General features: G+C 50.7%; 1 protein-coding gene across 1 annotated transcript in view; it reads right to left on the reverse strand.

Annotated features, from left to right (window-relative positions):
• The window catches only part of Klhl3 (kelch-like family member 3), a 56663-nt gene that overhangs the window by 18401 nt on the left and 19074 nt on the right, over positions 1-19188 (reverse strand). Inside the window, exons 5-7 of the mRNA XM_013016031.1 lie at positions 18181-18290; positions 7747-7863; positions 3898-4047 (exon numbers count right to left, since the gene is read on the reverse strand). Coding sequence (XP_012871485.1) covers positions 3898-4047; positions 7747-7863; positions 18181-18290 — 377 coding nt within the window. The remainder of the gene's footprint in view (positions 1-3897; positions 4048-7746; positions 7864-18180; positions 18291-19188) is intronic.

Consider the following 19188-nt stretch of genomic DNA (forward strand, 5'->3'; position numbering starts at 1 on the left):
AGCCCCAGTGCGAGCTATGTGTTATCAAGAGAAATCATTCCTATTGTCCAACGGGAGCCAGCACCTGAGCTGAGTGGCCAAGACACGGGTGAGCAATGCCTGCTGTCCTGCAAGCTGCAGCTCCCCAGAGGAGAGCTCTGGACAACACCCCAAGTCTCCACGGAGGCTCCTGAGCACGCTCCAGAAACCACGCCCCCTACGGCTCGGCCGTCCACGACGCCATGGCCAGCCTCACCTTCCCTTCTCCTCCATCAGCATTTCTCATCCACCACGTGTGTGCCAATGGGCAAGACACTATTAAAGATTAGTATTTAAGAAGAAGGCAGTTCCAATGGCATCAAAAACTATGGAAAGAATATGACCACAGACAAGCGAAACCCATACTGAGCAACTGTAAAACATCACTGAAATTAAAGGCAGAACCAAATGGAAATCCTGGCTCTGTGGATGGGAAGATTCAGATCTCAATTCCTCCTTGATGAATCTAGCTAGCCATCAAACACACACCCCAATCAAAACATCCACCCCTTATTTGCACAAATAAACAAGCTGACTAACGAAAGACTACAGAACAGCAAAACTCTGAAGAACAAAACTGAGAACTCACACTGCCCCTAGGCTTGCTATAAAGTTACTGAGCACAACGGGGTGTGGGTGTAAAGACAGACACACCAATAAATGGACAGGGATAGAATCTAGAAATAGACCAACGTGCAACCAACTGTCAACAACAGAAGTAACAAGATAATTAGATTAGATAATTAGGTTAGATAATTAGATTAACAAGATAATTAGAGAAAAAAGTATCTTGCAAATGATATGTAGCAATTACACACTCATATGCAAAATAAATGCAATCTAGTAATTCAGAAAACCTTTTTTTTAAATTCACAAAATGGACTGATAGTCCTAAGTGTAAGGCCTAACACTTCTAGAAAAAAGTAGAGGAAAAACTGTTTGAATTTTAGTTTATGTGGGTGCCAATGGGGCTTGAACTCAGGGTCTAGGCACTGTCCCTGAGCTTTTTCATTCAAGGCTGGTACTAAACCACTCCAGGCATAGCTCCATTTCTAGCTCTTTGGTGGTCAATTGGAAATAAGAGTCACACGGAAGTTCCTACCCTGGCTGGCTCTTCAAATCTTGATCTTTGGCTCTCAGCCTCCTGAGTAGCTAGGATTACAGAAACCCCACAGATTTTTTATTTTTATTAGATAGAACTCAAACCATAACAGAACAGAACTGAAATATTTTTAAACTTCTGCTCTAAGTTTCTTTTAAGAAATACATGCAAAATTAAAAAAAAAAAACTTATCATCCAATAGTCCCATGACTGGGTGGACGTCTAAAGAAAGAACTGGAAATCCATACATCAGAGAGACACCTGCTCACCCACATTCTCTGTCACAAGAGCTGAGATATGCAACCATGTGTCTATCAGCAACGAAGAGGGAGAGAAAGACAATGAAGTATGCACACACAGTAGAATATTACTCAGGCCTCTAAAAATAGAAAATCTTGTCATCTGTCACAGGATTGGACCTTAGGGAATCCTTGGCTAAGGGAAATAAGCCACAGATAGAAAGATAATGCCTGCATGGCCAGGCGCCAGTGTCTCACACCCGTCATCCTAGCTACTCAGGAGAATGAGATCTGAGGATCACAGTTCAAAGCTAGCCCAGGCAGGAAAGGCCACGAGACTCTTATCTCCAATGAACCACCAGAAAATGGGAAGTGGCACTGTGGCTCAAGTGGTAGAGCACTCGCCTTGATCTGAAGAGCTGAGGAACAGAGTTCAAGCCCCATGACTGACAAAAAAAAAAAGAAAGAAAGAAAGAAAAAGATAATGCTTGCATGATCTCACACATGAGCAGAGCCTAAAACAACTGAACACATAGAAGCAGAATAGAATTGCAGTGGCCAGGGGCTTAGGGGAAGGAAGAGAGCCAGGAGATCCAAGCATGTGCAATTTCAGTGAGAAAGGAATAGAGGCTGGAAGGTGGCTCAGTGGTAGAGCGCTTGCCTTGCATACCTGAGGCCCTGGGTTCGATTTCTCAACACCACATAAGCAAAAAGAAAAAAGACAGAAGTGGCGCTGTGGCTCAAGTGGTAGAGCACTAGCCTTGAGCTGAAGAGCTGAGGGACAGCGCCCAGGCCCAGAGTTCGAGCCCCACAACTGGACCCAAAAAAAAAAAGGAATAGAGGTCAGCAGCTCCGTTGCGTCGCACATGGTGCCCACCATAGATAAGAACATGTATCACATTGTTGGAAGCCATTGAAAGAGTACATGTGTATGTGCTACCTGTTAGCTCAATCTACCATTCCACCACACGTGGTAAATACATACAATGTTAATCTTGTTCATTAAAATAATCTTTAAAACACAGAAAAATCTTCTACTCTTCCAAAGATACCACTGAGAAAAAAAAAAAAAACACAGATGAGACAAAATACAAGTTAAGCAACAGACTACGATAAAATACTTGTTGAAACACACACACACACACACACACACACACACACAGAGGCCTAATCTCTTTAACATAGAGAAGATCTACAGTGACAGATAAAACACACACACACAATTAAACAGAAAAATGAGAAAGGAACACAGAGAACCCCCCCTACAGATGCCAATAATCACATAAAGCCAAGATTATTCTCATTCGAGGTTCAGGAAATGCAAACTACAAGATGGTATCGTATGAAAAATATTTAACACAAAAATGTGATGCGACAAAAATATGGAAATGACTCAAAGGCCTATTACTAGAAGACAACAATGCAGACATATGTCAAAATTTCATGTGTCCAATACAACTGTAGCTCCGAACTCACCCATACCAAGAACATTAAAGCAGCGATAGACCCAAGGCCTGTTTCAAGTGGCAGAGTACCTGCCTAGAGGAAGAATGAGGCCCTGAGTTCAAAGCCCTATAGCTTCAAAACAGTCTGTCGCTATGGTAGAGAGATTTCAGGTGGTTTTTAATTTCTAAGTTGCAATGTCTTTCTTAGTAACATACAACGAGCACTTATTTGTAGAGTTAAAGAAAGCCAAGGTCAGAGAACTGATGGTCTTGGGCAACAATGTGTTTTTCTATATCTTGTGACACCTTCTTGAAAGAAGGAGGGAAAAGGAGGGGAGCCAGCTGGGGAGGGAGAGGAGGGGGGAAGGAGGGGAAGGAGAAGGATAGGGAGGAGGAAGAGGAGACCACAGCAAGGGTCTAAATAATGTCCTACTGCTGCTTTCGGCGTGGTTGGTGAGCCTGCTGGCTCCTCCTTCCCCTGCCTTTCCTCAGACACCGTGTGTTAGACTCCTAGACAGACGACCCGATGCCAGGCGACAAAGAGCTTTAAGGACCCCTGAGAATCACGTCCCTCATTCTACAGGTAGGGCCAGGCAGGGAAGGGGCCTCCTCAGCAGTGAGCACCAGGCTGAGACTCTCCACTTCCCTCCCCTGCTGCTTCCCCCCTCCCTTGCTCTGCTTCCCCCTTCCCCCCCCCCACCCAGGGCCCTCCCCTCCCAGTCTGTGACTTTTCCACCTCAAAGAATAGCCTAGAACCAGGGCTGTGGTGGTCATCACTCAGTCAAGACAGACACAGGCCATGTCTCTGTTTCCAACAGAAACTGAGAGCAGAGAGAAGTGAGTGAGGAGGAAGACTTCCAGGCCATTCTTGAACCTGCTGGAGGCCGCTCTGGATGAAACTCTTAGGCAAGGAAAGCCCAGTGGATAGAGGACATTGTCAGATTCGAGACGGATGAGCAGACCCCATCCCTTAAGTCATAAATGTGACAAGGCGCTGGGCCCGGGCAGCACAGGGTCAGGGGAGAGACTTGGCGGTAGAAGTGGAAGAGCCGGACACAGCCCCGGCCGCTGGCAAGCGTGGGCTGGGACTTACCTTGGGCAGGCTGACGGGAGTCCGGGGCTTCGTCCTGGGGTTCTTAATCAGCAGCCTCTGGTCCAGGGGGAGCAGGTGGTATTTCATGGCCTCGATGAGGAAGTCCTTACAGGTGTTGTTGTTCTTTATCAAAGCTTCTTCCTCCACCGTCTGCAGACAGCCACGGGTGACCGCGGGGCGGGGCTAGGCCCCTTTCCCACGCCTGCACTGTCTGTTCGGTCATCCATTCCCACAGGGCCTTACCCCAGACCCAGAGAGCCAGGTCGGCCCAGGGACGACCCGGTCAGCCCTGGATTTCCACTGCCCGAGGGGCGAAGGCATTGAGTGCTGACCGACTCAAATACCGGCTCTGCCACTTAAGGCCTGGGTTCCTCAGTTTCCCCATTTGTAAACCGTGCACGCCAGACACGTGTAACCACCTCACTTGGCGGTGTTGGTTCATGGAGAACAAAAGATGGGCAAGTTGTCCTGAAAAGCCTCTTCCCATGTTTCCTCTGCTCTGGCTGCATTACAATGTGTAGGATAGCCAGACAGAGATCAGTGCGAAGGTAAGGGAGGGAGAGAAGGAAGAAGGTGGCGTACTAATGGTCAGCCTTTGAGTGAAATAAGGGGCTAAGAAGAGTCTTGATTTCTATCTAGCTAGCTAGCTAGCTAGCTCTGTGTTTGTGTGTGTGTGTGTGTGTGTGTGTGTGTGTGTGTACTACCTCTTAGCTTTTTCCACTGGCTGGCCCTCTACCATCTGAGCCACAGCTCTACCTCTGGTGTTTTGCTGGTTAATAAGAGTCTCACGGACTTTCCTGCCCAGGCTGGCTTCGAACCACAATCCTCAGATCTTGGCCTCCTAAGCTAGCTAGGATGACAGGTGTGAGCCACTGGCACTTGGCTTCTGTTTTCTTATAGTCCACGTCTCAAAGAGAAAAGCTGCCATGCAGGAAGAATGTCCTGTGCCAAGTCCTACCTGTTGGTGCCACCTTAGGCCCCATCTAAGTAAGCTGGGACGTGGGCTCTCCACCTCATACTCCAGGGCTCAGGACTTGGGCAGGACTTCAACAGATGTCAGCCTAAGTATTTTGCAAGCCAGGCTAAAGGGGAGGGCGTTCAAGCTCTGATTCTCAAACCTGCCTCTTCTGTGCAGGCCAGAGGGTCATGAGCTGAATCTCAGAAGGGACGATGGGTCTTCGGAAGCTACATGGTGTGGGGAAAGGTTCGTTCCGACGGACAGCGACTGGGATGGACTGCCTCTTAGCTGGGCCCCAGGAGGAAACTGATGAGCAAGACCAGGTTCCTGAGCGGAGGAGCTCAGAGTAGTCACGGAGCAGGAAGGCTTCCATGTCAATGACACCGGCCCTCCCGCCGACCATGCACAGGGCCTGGGGAAGCCTCCCCTGGGGCCCTCCACTGTCACGGGGAATGACACTGTGGCCACGGCGTCACTTCCTTCCCCAGAGGCCTGGGCTGGCCTGTTTCCTAAAAAGTGTGTGTGTGTGTGTAACCACATTGAAATAAATCATGTGTGTGTGTGTGTGTGTGTGTGTGTGTGCGCGTGTGCGCGTGTGTGTGTGTGAAACCAGATTGAAATAAATCATGAATGTTTACGGTTAGAGAAGATGGGAGTGAGAAGCTCTATCCAGGAAAGAGCAACACTTGGGGAGCTGCTTCTAACGTATATGGAGACATAATGATGAAACTTTCTCCTGTGTAACTAATATAAGGTTATTAAAAAACAAAAACAAAAAAACAGCCAGGCTCACGCCTGTCATCCTAGCTACTCAGGAGGCTGAGATCTGAGGATCGCAGTTCAAAGCCAGGCTGGGCAGAAAAGTCCATGAGACTCTTATCTCCAACATACCACTCAGAAAACCAGAAGTGGTGCTGCTGTGCTCAAGTGGTAGAGCGCTAGCCTTGAGCTAAAGAGCTGAGGGACAGCGCCCAGGACCAAGAGTTCAAGCCCCACGACCGACAAGGAAAAAAAAAGACTTTGTCAGGAATCACATGGGGTCTGCCATGGTCATCAGTAAACAGAGAGATGTCGGATGGACACTCATACCGTCCTCAGACCTTATCATCTATCCGGGGAGGGACTTCATCTGGGGTTTGGGACGTGTGGCCCCAGAGTATGTTTTGTGGTGAAAGGAGAGCCAGGTTGGGGGTGAGGGAGGGGATAGAGGAAGAAGGGGAGGTTACATGGGAGATAAAGCCAGGCAGTGTCATGCTGGGCTTTCCCCAGCTCTCCTCACCCCTGCTCCTCCATCAGCCAGTTGGACTCGCTTGGAGTTTCAAGGTCACATGAGTAGGAATAAAACATCCTCTCCCGGAGGTGAGGCCTGACTTTTCCCGTTAATATTTTCAATGAGGGGGAGGGACACAATCGTTCTTCACTTCCTGACTTCCTTCCCGGTCAGATCCAACCCCCTTTTTTTTCCCCATCACATGGTTTCCTAATGAATTTGGTGAGTCTGGGCTAGGGACGCTATGGGCAGTGAACTGGTGGTGGAAGCCAGAGGCCCACCCCAGCCCCGCATCCGCCTGAGCCTTCCACGGGGCAGGGGAAGGTTTAAAGGGTGACCCTGGGGGCCTGGGGGTCAGGCCCAGTCCCTCCTTTTTAAGGACCTCTCACCTGAAAGGCTATGTGGCCACCAGGTGGTGGCAGTGCGCCCCCCGTGGCTAGTCTGGGGTGGAGGGGCACTTGCAAAGGAGATGGAGAACTAACTCATTGCTGATCCCTTCGGGTCCATGTGGCCCATGGCGTCAGGCAGAACACTTTAGGTACGCGGTGTCGCCAGAAGTCACAGAACACTACTGGGAAGCCTTTGTGTGGATTGTCTCATTCTGACCCCTACCAGGGTGGAAACTACTGTGGCCAAATGAGAAAAAGGGGGGTCTCAGTGGGTAGGCACGGCAGGGAGGAGCCAGAGCTGGCCCCCCCCCCCGAGTCGTACCCTCCCTTCCCCGCAGAACCCCAGGGGGACAGTTCTGTGATGGACAAACAGGACAGAAAGCAGCCCCCGTTGTGGCTCACAGAACTGTGTGCCCCAGGGCCAGGCTGCTGTGGATTCGAACCCTGATCCTCCTGCCTGTGGCCCGAGGAGTCCAGATCAACCCTCAGCTTCACGGCCTGAGGCCCTCGGCTGTAAAAAGGGGAAGCAAGTGTCACCTCGCAGGGGACCACAGGAGAAGCCATGGGGCCTCACCAGGCACCCCACAGCTCTCCTTCCTACCTTGGAAGAGGTAAAAGCATGCATACATGCAACACACATGTGTGTGTATTTATACAGAGATACACCTACATGTACGTGTATATATGTTATCCAACATATGCAGTGCTTATATATATATGTCTGTGAGTGTATCTATGCACAGGGCCTGGGCACTGTCTTTTAGCTGACATTCTACCACTTGAGCCATACCATGCTTCTGGCTTTTTTAGGGGGGATGGGGAGGACTGTTAATTAGGAATAAACATTCCACAGACTTTTCTGGGCTGATTTCAAATCTCAATCCTCGAACCTCAGCTTCCTGAGGAGCTAGGATCTTAGCATGAGCCCCCAATACCCGAGTAGAAACGACCCCTTGTGCTTTGCTTCTCTACTAGAAAACTTGCTCTGCGGGGCTCCCTGTCTAATACCTGGCTGTGCACACGGACACTTCCCTTAGTCCCTGCTGGGACCTACATAACTGCTGCCTATAGAAGATGACACTTGGGGAGGGGGAATAAAAGCCCTGAGCAGCTGAGCAGAGTGGGAGACCTAGGTGCCCGCCCTGGGATCGGTGCTGTGAACATACCCCTGGCCCAGGCCCCAGGCCCACCCCGCTATCCCTTGAGGTCTAGGGAAACGGGCCGGCGCTTACCTGAACGAGGTAATCCCTAGGTAAGAGGGGGAGTCGGACATGTTCCATGAGCTTGGCCATGTGTTCCAGGCGGGTCTCCTTCTCATAGTTGATCCAAGAAATGACGGCTTCGAACACCTGTAGAGAAGAGACACCAAGGGAAGGGCTGGGAAGGTGGCTCAGTGGTAGAGCGCTCACCTAGCGTGCCTGAGGCCCTGGGTTTGGTTCCTCAGTACCACGTATACAGAAAAAGCTGGAAGTGGCGCTGTGGCTCAAGTGGTGGAGCGCTCGCCTTGAGCAAAAGAAGTTCAGGGACAACTGCTCAGGCCCTGAGTTCAAGCCCCAGGACTGGCAAAAATAAAATAAAATAAAAATAAAACCGAGACAGAAAGGCAGGCCTGGGAGAGATTGCATACGTGTGCACAAATACAATGACCCACCTGATTCAGCCCAAATGTAGAATCACGTGGGTCAGTCTAATATTTTTTTTTTAAATCAGTTGTGATGGGTATTTAGGGGTAGAGATGCAGAGCAGTAACAGTGACCCCCACTGGGGAGTGCTCAAGGGGGCCTGAAACCCTCAGGACATGTCATCTTCCCCTCATTTGTATCCTGTGAACAGCTGTTGTGTGGAAGGAAGCAGGAAGCTTGTTCCCGGTCTGCAGCTGACATCCTGAGGAATGTGACACTGAATGACAAACGGGGGTGTGAGGGGGGGAGGGAGAACAACAACTCTGTGGAGGAAAGATTTCATTTCTATACAAATTGAAGCTAGAGGGCTTGGGAGTCCAGTACTGGTAGCTCACACCTGTAATCCAGGCTACTCAGGAAGCAGAGATCTGAAACCAGCCCTGGCAGGAAAGTCTGTGAGGGTCTATCTCCAATCACCAAGTGGAGATGTAGCTCAAATGATAGGGCACTAGCTTTGAAACAACAACAACAACAAACTCAGAGACAGCGCCCAGGCCCTGAGTTCAAGGCACATAAAAACAAAAAAACCAGAGCGCTGGGATCCAAAAAGAGGATTCATGGCTTTGGATGTTTGCTTTGCTCAAGGATTAGTCCATATTCAAACTGCCCCCACAACACAGACAAAGACAGAATTCTGTCAGCAAGGGGGAGGCTGTAGGGAAAGCAGCAACTTGAGCAGAGAGTTCATTCGTCAACACTGCTTCTGAAGAGGAGAGAGAAAGGTCTGGAAGGGTCAATCAATTGAGAGGGAAAGGTTCAGAGTCTTTACTCCCACTTCCTGTGAGGGGGGAGGACAGGAAATGTTTGCCCCCCTTCTTCCCATTTCTTTCTTTATCCTAACTTACTTAAAAATAAAACTTTGCTAAAAAGTAAAAAATGAACGCATGCGTACTGCTAGCATGCTAGGCTATGGAAACGCTCAGACAAGTGTGCAAGTGTGTGTCCAGACACAAGTGTGCAAGTGTTGTATAGATTCCCAACAGCGCTGTGTTAAGAGGAGAAGGAAGCAGCAACCTTACTATTAAAACAGCCCCTCTACATTGTGACAGCTCTTAAGAACAAAACAAGGTATCTTCCCAACATATACACATAAACCTTATGGGTATCCTGTCTTGTGGTTTTGTTTGTTTGTTTGCCTGTCCTGGGCCTCTCTTTGCTCAGGGCTAACTCTCTACCACTTGAGCTACAGCTCTACTTCTGGCTCTTTCTGAAGTTTATTGGAGAGAAGAGTCTCAGGGGCTTTCCTGCCCCAGGCTGGCTTTGAACTGGGATCCTCAGATCTCAGCCTCCTGAGTGGCTAAGATGACAGGCGTGAGCCACTGGCGCCCGGTTAGTGCACTTTTTAAAATTAAAAACCCATTCTAATAAAGTTTTGTTCTGTTCTCCTTATAATATTATTGGCTGGTACATAATCCACAATCAAATGCTTCTTAGTGGGTGAATGGATAGGTGGGTTTGGAAATCAACTACAAAGGAGATGCCCAGGTTGGAAGAGACAGCAAGACTGGGGAAGGGAGCTGGGAAGGGAGTCTCTGGGAGTCAGAGACCCATGGAAGACGGCTGGTTTTCCAGAGGTGGGTGACATAGGCAGCCACAAACCCGTTCTGTTGAGCCGGGATCCCTGCCGGTCTGTTCCCATGCACAGGAGTGACCATGAGTGCATGTGCAGACTCTCTCCCCTCCCCCCTCCCCAGCCTGCAGCAGCACCCAACCCACGGCTGGCAAAGTTTTGCAGGAGGATGAACTACCAGGCCTTGAGCAGGGGAGGAGATGTTTCACTGATATTTCCCCCACCGACCAGTTCCATCGTATACACGTTACAAAAGCCAAACATCACTGGAGTGGACATTTTGATTTTTCCTTGTTGGCTCGACTCGTTGGACTGGTTCCGCTTCCCTGCTCGGCCGGCCGGCCGTGACAGCCAGGTGCTGGCTCGGCGCAGTGACCTTCTCAGCACTTAGCAAAGGCCACGTGGTTATTATTTTTTTCCTTTTTCCCTCATTTAGACTTCATGCTTGAGGAAGAAGCAAATAAACTCCCAAATAGCCTTCAGGGTACCTGAAGTCACTCATTCCCCAAAAGCTCTTCCCAGCAGGCTGATCTCCCTCGGCTCCTGGACCTGGATTCTCCCTGCGGGAGATACCCAGGGGGCCCTTCATTTCGTGACAATCCCAAGTCTCTGGGCTAGGAAGAGGCAGACAAAGAGCTCTAACGCCCTTGCTCTCACCCGGTATGCACAGCTGCCTCTCTAATGTCTACTGGCCGGGCCGGCGACAGGCAGCCCACAGGCCAAGTCCAGCCTGCACCTGTTTTTAGTAAATACAATTTTATTTGGAATCGCAGCTCCATGCATGGGCTGCTTTCCCTCTGTCACCAGGGAGTTGATCTCTCACCCCAACAGGCTACAAGATTCACTCTGTGGCCCTTGATAGGAAAAAGTCTGTCCACTTCTGCTCTGTAAAAACCTAAGCAGAGCCAGGCGCCGGTGACTCACAACTGTCATCCTAGCTACTCAGGAGGCTGAGATGTGAGGATCGCGGTTCAAAGCCAGCCCAGGCAGGAAAGTCCGTGAGACTCTTCTCTCCAATGAACCACTAGAAAACCAGAAGTGGTGCTGTGGCTCAAGCAGTAGAGCGCTCGCCTTGAGCTGAAGAGTGCAGGGACATCGCCCAGGCCCAGAGTTCAAGCCCCACAAATGACCAAAAAAAAAAAAAAAAACCTAAGCCGAGACCCTGGGGCTTCAACCATCACAGGCCTGGGCGGTGTCTAGGCTACTCAGTGACAGTATTTTCAAGGGATCCTTTTCTGCCCAGAAGGCACACTTGGGGCTGCACTCTCAACAGAGATGGCATCACTTCCTCACAGCTTGGCCGGGCTGTACCAATCCACAGGTGCCACAGAAGGCTGGAAGGGAGGATTCTGTGGTTTCTGGCCCATCACACTTGAGACAGAAGCACAAGACGTGGCCCGAAACCATCAGACAGTGTCTGTCCTCCTCCTCCATCCTCACCTGCTTAGGGGAGGTGGGGGCAGGGCGGGGGCCGTGGGGGGGGGGGCTCCCCTGGGCACTCACTGCAGCTTCCCGAACACATTCTGAGAATCAGGACACTTTTAACAGCTGAACACAATGACTGCCAGGAAGATGAAACCTGTGTGTTCCCTGCGGAGGGTGGAGTTTAAGGGGAGGGGTGACTGGGTGGAGAGCAGAAGGGTGGGCAAATTCAGTCACAGTGTGAGTGCCTGTTTGAAGTGGAAGTTGGGAGAGGCGGGGTGGGAAGGAGCATGGCAGAAAGGTAGCACTGATCGCCATGCCTGGCATGCAAAAGCTGACACACTGAGTTGAAAATCCTTTGTACAACTACTTTTTTAAAAAAAATTAGAGAGACTAGGTATCGCTCTTCCACAATACTGTGAAATAAGTGAAATTTATGTAATCACCTAATAAAAAAAGAAGAAAAGAAAGTGAGAGAAGGGGTAGGTTAGGAGCGATGGGTGACAATGATCAGACACCTTGTATTCATATACTGTTTTGTAGAATGGGAACTTCCTTGTACAACCACTTAAAGATAATTTTTTTTAAAAATAAAGAAAATAAAGTTTAATTCCATTTAAAAAAATAGCTGGGTGCCAGTGGCTCGTGCCTGTCATCCTAGCTACTCAGGAGGCTGAGATCTGAGGATCGCAGTTCAAAGCCAGCCTGGGCAGGAAAGTCCATGAGACTCTTCTCTCTATTAACTATCAGAAAACCAGAAGTGGCGCTGTGGCCCAAATGGTAGAGCGCTAGCCTTGAGCTGAAGAGCTGAGGGACAGCGCCCAGGCTCAGAGTTCAAGCCCCACACTAACAAAAAAAAAAAAACAAAAAGTTAAAGAGAGTAAACAATGAGGGTTTTTTTGTTTTGCTTGTGTTAGTTGTGGGGCCTGGGCACTGTCCCTGAGTCCTTCAGCTCAAGGCAAGTGCTATACCACTTAAGACACAGCGCCACTGCGAGTTTTCTGGTGGTTCATTGGAGGTCAGAGTCTCAGGGACTTTCTTGCCCAGGCTGGCTTTGAACCTCGATCCTCAGATCTCAGCCTCCTGAGTAGCTAGGATGACAGGTGTGAGCTTCTAGCACCCGGCTTTTTATTTTTTAAGATGAGAAAGAAAGAGTTTACGAAGCAAGGTGCTGACTTGGCGAAGGGAGAGATTCGATAAAGGGCAACTCTCATACACAGAGATGCTAGTGTGGCTGGGCATCTAGAGAGAACCCAGCGCCCGCCCACTGGCACTATTTGTTCCCTGCGAGCAGAGGGGGGCTAACTTGCATTTGACGCATGTGATCTCGCTGAATCCACAAAGCAAACCTGTGTGGAGGAGGAACCACTGCACACACTTACTTAATGAGGAAACAGCCTGAGAGGAGCAACAGCGCCCCAAGTTCACACAGCCAGGAGGTCACCGACAGGGGACAGGAACTCCCCGCTAACCCTGCAGCCCCAAGCTGGTCGGCCAGACAAGAGGGCATGTCCGTGGTGCACACACTGGCTGGATGCCTTGGGCAGACTGTTGAGTTGGGAGGCCAAGTTCTGGAACGTGGGGTGGGAAGCGCAGTCTCCCACGCGCGCCTGGAAGTCACCCTGCGAGTCTGTCTCCTTCCCACAGATGGAGGCGGACGCGCTTGCCAAGCCTGCCGCCGTGCTCTGCCATCGGGAGGACGGCCCTCCCAGTCCGCCGTGGGCCCTGCGGGACTCCCGGCGTGGGTCGTGAACGAAGGCCTGGCCAGCGGTGTGGTGGCCCCGCTGCTCCTCACTATGCGGGCAGCAGCCGCAGTGGTGCCCGGAGCTGGGGCTCACTCTGTGTGCGTCCCGCTCTGTGTGTGTGCCAACGGCATGCTGGGTGTGGAAGTCTGCAAATGGATCCGCGGGCAAAAAAAAAGGGCTTTGTGCAGAGTGGGGAAGGGCAGGGAGCCGGTGGTTAAACCATGGCCGGGACATACCCTGTCTGAAGAGCCCAGACCCCAAAACCTATCTGGATGGGTCAGTATTAGGAGGAAGGGGAGGGGGGGAAAAGAGGGGGAGGAAAAAGAAGAGGAGAGGGAGGAGGAAGAAGAGGAGGAGGAAGAAGAGGAGGAGGAAGTAGAGGAAGAGGAAGAAGATGAGGAAAAGAAGGAGGAAGATGTGGAAGAGGAGGAGGAAGAAGAGAAAGAGCAAGTGGAGAAGGAGGAGGAAGTGGAAGATGAAGTGGAGGAGGAGGAAGAGGAGGAGGAAGATGTGCAGGAGGAAGAAGAGGAGGAGGTGGAGGAAGAAGAGAAGAGGAAAGGAGAAGTGGGAGAGGGAGGAGGGGAGGAGAAAGAAGGAAGAAGAGGAGAAGGAAGAGGAGGAGGAAGAGGAGGAGGAGGAAGAGGAGGAGGAGGAAGAGGAAGAGCAAAGGAGGAATGGTAGAAATGCCTCCAAGCTCAATTGCTTCTTCAGGGTTCAACCCAACTCTGGCCTGGAAAATCCTACCTGTCTGTATGGCAGGCTTAGTGATTTTAGAGGAAACCTCTTCCCATACAATGTATTAAAAATGATACATGTCACAAGAATAATGAAGAAGTAGACTTGACCTACACTCACAAGCAGGAGGGGAATACGCAACCAAGTTCTTCCACCAGGAAGAAATGCAGGTCAAGGTGTTGAGCAGAAAAGGGAAGCCAACATGCGATTCAGAAGTGGGTGGGGTGTCTACACACAGCTCCCATGGGGACACATTGGCACAGCCACTGAACTTGAATAGGGGCACCCTGCCCATCTGCTTTACTCTTGAGAAGTAGAAACAAAAAAAACAAAAAAGACCCTGAGGAAATTTAAGCCTCAAGCCCATCCCATGAACTAGGGGTTTGAAGGAATCTTTTTTTTTTTTTTTTTTTTGGCCAGACCTGGGGCTTGAACTCAGGGCCTGGGCTCTGTCCCTGAGCTTCTCTGTGCTCAAGACTAGCGTTCTACCACTTGAGCCACAGTGCCATTTTCTGGCTTTTTCTGTGTATGTGGTTGCTGAGGAATGGAACCCAGGAGCTTTATGCCTGCTAGGCAAGCACTGGACCACTAATCCGCATTCCCAGGCCCTTGAATGAATCTTATCCTGAGACAGACGCTCCAGTACTGACTGACTTGTAAACCACAGAGCCTCTCTCCTCAGCACTCCTCACAGATTCCTCCTCCCTTCCCAGCCGCCTCTCCCTCTACCCGCCTCCAAGGATTGTCTATTCATGTCGCACGGTCCCTGTGCCCTCAAAGACAAGCTCTCCCCGACTTCTGTGTCTCCGTTCTGACGACTTTCCTAAGCAAAATGGCTTTCCCACATCCTCCTCTTGTCTCTCGGGTTTCAGCTCAGAAATCTTCCTCCTCAGCCGGCCCTGGCTGACGGCCCAAACACCCAGAGTAAAACACCGCAGCAGCCCCTCCTCGGCCTTTCACTCCCAGCAGTGACATCTTTCCGCCATCTGGTATGGATGCATGGGTTCGGGTCCGTCTGCCCACCAGCCCCTGAGCTCTGGAAGCGGCCTGACTCATCCTTCTCACCCTCCTCCTCCACGACAAGCGGAGAGAGGCAGACACGCACTCAGCTTCAAGTCCTGCCACCGTCCGTCTGTTGCTAGGGAACGGTGTCACCTCCCTGGGCCTGAGCATTCCTTCCTTCTAAAAGGAGTGGCTCGAACAGGGGTCTCGGTGGACGTGACGGCATCATTCGTCAGTGAACGCTTTCCTGCCCGCTAGGCTCATATTCTGAGCCTCACACTGCCAGGTCAAGGCCCACCACCATTATTGCTCACCATGAGAACATGGAGCTTGAGAGGGGGTCTTTCTTATTTGACAGATTCTCTTTTTAGCGCCTACCACAGACCTAGCACCGTGCAGCGAGGTAGAGCCAAGACATATCTAGTTATTATTCAGTGGAAGTTGGTGAAGGAAGATAGGATTCCGATTCAGCCAAATCAACATTCCCAGAGAAGCCAGCTACCTGGTCCGCACGCTGCTCTGGGGACATTCATCCTCAACTGGGACACACCACAGCTCCTCCATCTAAGCATGCATAGCGCCCTCCCTCCTGAAGGTCTGCCATCTGGCCGTATAATCCACGTGAAAAGAAAACCTGTGTTCCACAGGCAAGGGAGAAGACAACCACACTGCTGATAATGTGGACTGAACCAAACACAGTGATGATGCGCTCCGCTGAACCCCGGGGTGAGGGTTAGCATTAAATGAAGTTGCATCCTAACCCCAGATCCCTGACATGACTTCAAGCACGTTCCAGAAATCCCACTATAAAACAGTAGCCCACGGTAGCTACTGGGCACTCGAGAGATTACTTATCACGGAGCCATGTGATTAGAACAGGAGTGGACGTCGTAAAACCATGCATAAAACTTGGCACATAATTCGCAGAGCATAAAAGACTTACATGCAGATACCAAAAAAAACTGATCAGAAGTTCTTAGTTTACAATCTATTTAGCCTCCGGCAATACTTGATCCACTGGGGGGCGGGGGGGGGGGGAAACAAAACATGGTTCCTCCGTGCGAAAAAGAAAAACCAAATCTGACAACTGAGAAAAAGCCAGGCCCCCAAAATTCCACTGCCGATATTAAAAAAAATAATAATAATACCAAAGCAGGCAGTAAAAGTTAGGGAGAGCAGCACGGAATCCTGCAGGTGCACATCATTTCCAGGAATGAATTATAAATGAGAACTTCATTATTGGGGGGGGGGGAACCAACCATTCTGCTTATACAAAGACAGATCAACTCAGATTTGGATTCATGAGAGGCACTCTAGGCCATGTTTTGGGTCAGGTTTTGGGTTTTTTCCCCCCTAGGACCACTTCTTGGGCACCTGCCAAAGGTGGGGCTTGGTACTGACACCATCACCTGAAATCTCCAGGATGGCTGTATGAAGGAGGTTCCTACAGCTCACCTTTGACCTTTGGGGAAACTAAGGCTATGACGGACAGGTCAGACAGCCTATAAGCAGATGCCAGAACCAGGTCTGGCTGGACCCACAGCCCCAGCATGGTTTCCAGGCCACCAGGATGCCTGCCCCTGCTGACAATTGCATCCACAGCCCCACGTGACACAGCGGGCCCTGACGAGCCCTCCTGTCCTCTCCAAGCGGGGCGGGCTGTATGAGTTCAAGGTAGCATCACCCGAGACACAAACATTCCAATTCAAATCCTGCTCAGGGCTGGGAAGGTGGCTCAGTGGTAGAGCGCTTGCCTTGCATGCCTGAGGCCCTGGGTTTGATTCCTCAGCACCACATAAGCAAAAAGAAAAAAGCCGGAAGTGACGCTGTGGCTCAAGCAGTAGAGCGCTAGCCTTGAGCTGAAGAGCTGAGGGACAGCGCCCAGGCCCAGAGTTCAGGCCCCACGACCAAACACAAAACAACAAAAAAATATTCAAATCCTGCTCATTTTTTAAAAATATTTTAATCATTTCTGCAAAGTTGTGTGTGTGTGTGTGTTTAAATTACTGCTGTTGCTTCGTTAAGGTAATTTTTGTTTGTAGGCGTCTATTGTGTAGTTCAGATCATCTTGAACTCACCACCCACCCGCCTTCTTCCCTTGAGTTCTGGGATTACAGGTGTCCGTCACCATGCTCAGCTACAAAACCCTGCCATTTGTATTACTCGTCAATCTTCTCAACATGCCCTTCCGAATAGGCTCAAATAGGCTCCCAGCTACCTCAGCATGCACACGGACAGTCAGCTGGCTGGTTCCTTCTTTCCGGTTGTGCCAGCTTGGTGTCAAAATCCAGAAACAACAGTGAATGCCCTTCACAAGAGGCAAAAGGACTGCTTTTCACCTTCTGAGGCTGAGGCAGGAAGGGGCTCTCCTCACGCCCAGGGTCTCAGAGCGGTGTGTGAATTCCCGCCCAGCCCGGAACTAACTACAGCCATCAGGAAAACGAGGTGAATGCCACCCCAGAACCCAAAAGAGAGCTTAATTCCAGATGCAGGGTCAAGAATAAACGTGGGCCAGCAGGTGGGTGGGGGGAGGGGGGGTGGCTCACATCTGTCATCCTAGCTACCAGAGAGTCTGAGACCTGAGGATGGTGGTTCGAAGCTAGCCTGGTCAGGAAAAGTCCAGGAGACTCTTATCTCCAACGCACCACCAAAAAGCTGGGAGGTGGAGACGTAGGAGAGCATTAGCCTCGAGCATAAAAGCTCAGGGACAGAACCGAGGCCCTGAGTTCAATCCCCAAGACCAACACACACATGCACACGCACACGCGTGTGTGCGCACACACACAAACCAACGAGTAAGTGAAGACTATAATAGGCATGTACATAGCACATGATCCCATGTGACCCCCCCCCCCAAGGGTCCTGTGCAGTCTTACCACAATCATTCTGACTTGATAACATAGGAAACAGAGGCCAGGCCCATCCCCCAAGCTACACACGGAACCTGCAAGCCCAACTAAGGCCCAGGTGTCTGGAAGACATTACTCAATCTCCTAGAGGAAAAAAAAAAAAAAAGTCTTTCTAGTAGAGGAGCGATCAGACCTGGTCTCCTCTTTCTGTAACATGGGGACCAAGGACACACTGCTGTCCCAGAGTTAGGGGGGAAGGCTGGATGAACGGAAGAGTATGAAGAGCTGGCCCCATGTCTGGCAGACCTGCCATCACAACTGTCACCACTGCCACTTCTTACAGGGTCATTGGCCCTTAAAGTCTTTAAGGATTAAAAGTAAAGGAAGCCGGGTGCTGGTGGCTCACGCCTGTCATCCTAGCTACTCAGGAGGCTGAGATCTGAGGGTCACAGTTCAAAGCCAGCCGGGGCAGGAAAGTCTGTGAGACTCTTACTGCCAATGAACCACTCAAAAACTGGAAGTGGTGCTGTGGCTCAAGTGGTAGAGCGCTTGCCTTGAGCTGAAGAGCTCAGGGACAGCACCCAGTCCCGGAGTTCAAGCCCCATGACCAACCAAAAAAAAGTAAATGAGGCTCTCTTGTTCAACAAGGGCCAGGCCATACCTTCTCTTCTGAGGAGACAGTCAGCTTGTCGCTGGAGATCAAGCTACACACCTGGTCCAGAGTTAGGCTAAGAAACTCTTCCCCCAGCATCACCTCTGGGAAGTGCTGCTCTGTTCCAAAAAGAAAAAGAGAGAAGAAAGAAGAAGAAGAAATTAAGAAAACAAAGTTATAGTATACCTTGGCTCTCCCACAAGCCAATGCCATGATGACCTACAGGGCTCAGTGTGGAGGCGGGGGGGGGGGGGGGGAGTGGAGGACCACTGAGAGATGAGAGGAAGACAGAGGCATTCTAGCTGGAGGGAAAGCTGGCCTTTTAATTCTACAAGGCAGATGCGTACTGCCCCGCGTGGTCCTTTGACCTGAACGATGACACTGAGATCCAAGTGTGTGTTTTTTTCCACTCTCTTTGAGATTAATACTGCCAAGGGAGAAAGGCCTGCGAGGAATCCACCTACACAACGGAACCCGAGCACAGTGCCCCCTACTGCCTGGCCGAACAAGGGAGCCAGAGCAGGTGGAGGGAAGGAACTGCCTCTGGGGTTCTCGTAGGACGTCAACACTGTCAGAAGATGGACCATCCCTTCTTGCCCAACGTGGAGTCCATGGCAGTGAGTCCCTGAGCGCTTAACTGCTACCACCACCAGGACCACCACCACCCTCACCACCTCCTCCACCATCACCTTCAACATTACCATCAGTACTGCCACCACTACCATCATCATCACCACCAACACCCCCTCTGCCATGATCGTCACCACCATCACCACCACCATCACCACCACCATCACCACCAACACCCCCTCTACCGTGATCACCAACACCATCACCACCACCACCACCATCACCACCAACACCCCCTCTGCCATGATCGTCACCACCATCACCACCACCATCACCACCAACACCCCCTCTACCGTGATCGTCACCACCATCACCAACACCACCACCATCACCAACACCACCACCATCACCATCAACACCCCCTACCGTGATCATCACCACCATCAC

This window comes from Dipodomys ordii, unplaced genomic scaffold (assembly GCF_000151885.1).
Source record: "Dipodomys ordii isolate 6190 unplaced genomic scaffold, Dord_2.0 Scaffold29, whole genome shotgun sequence".
Taxonomy (NCBI): Eukaryota; Metazoa; Chordata; class Mammalia; order Rodentia; family Heteromyidae; genus Dipodomys; species Dipodomys ordii.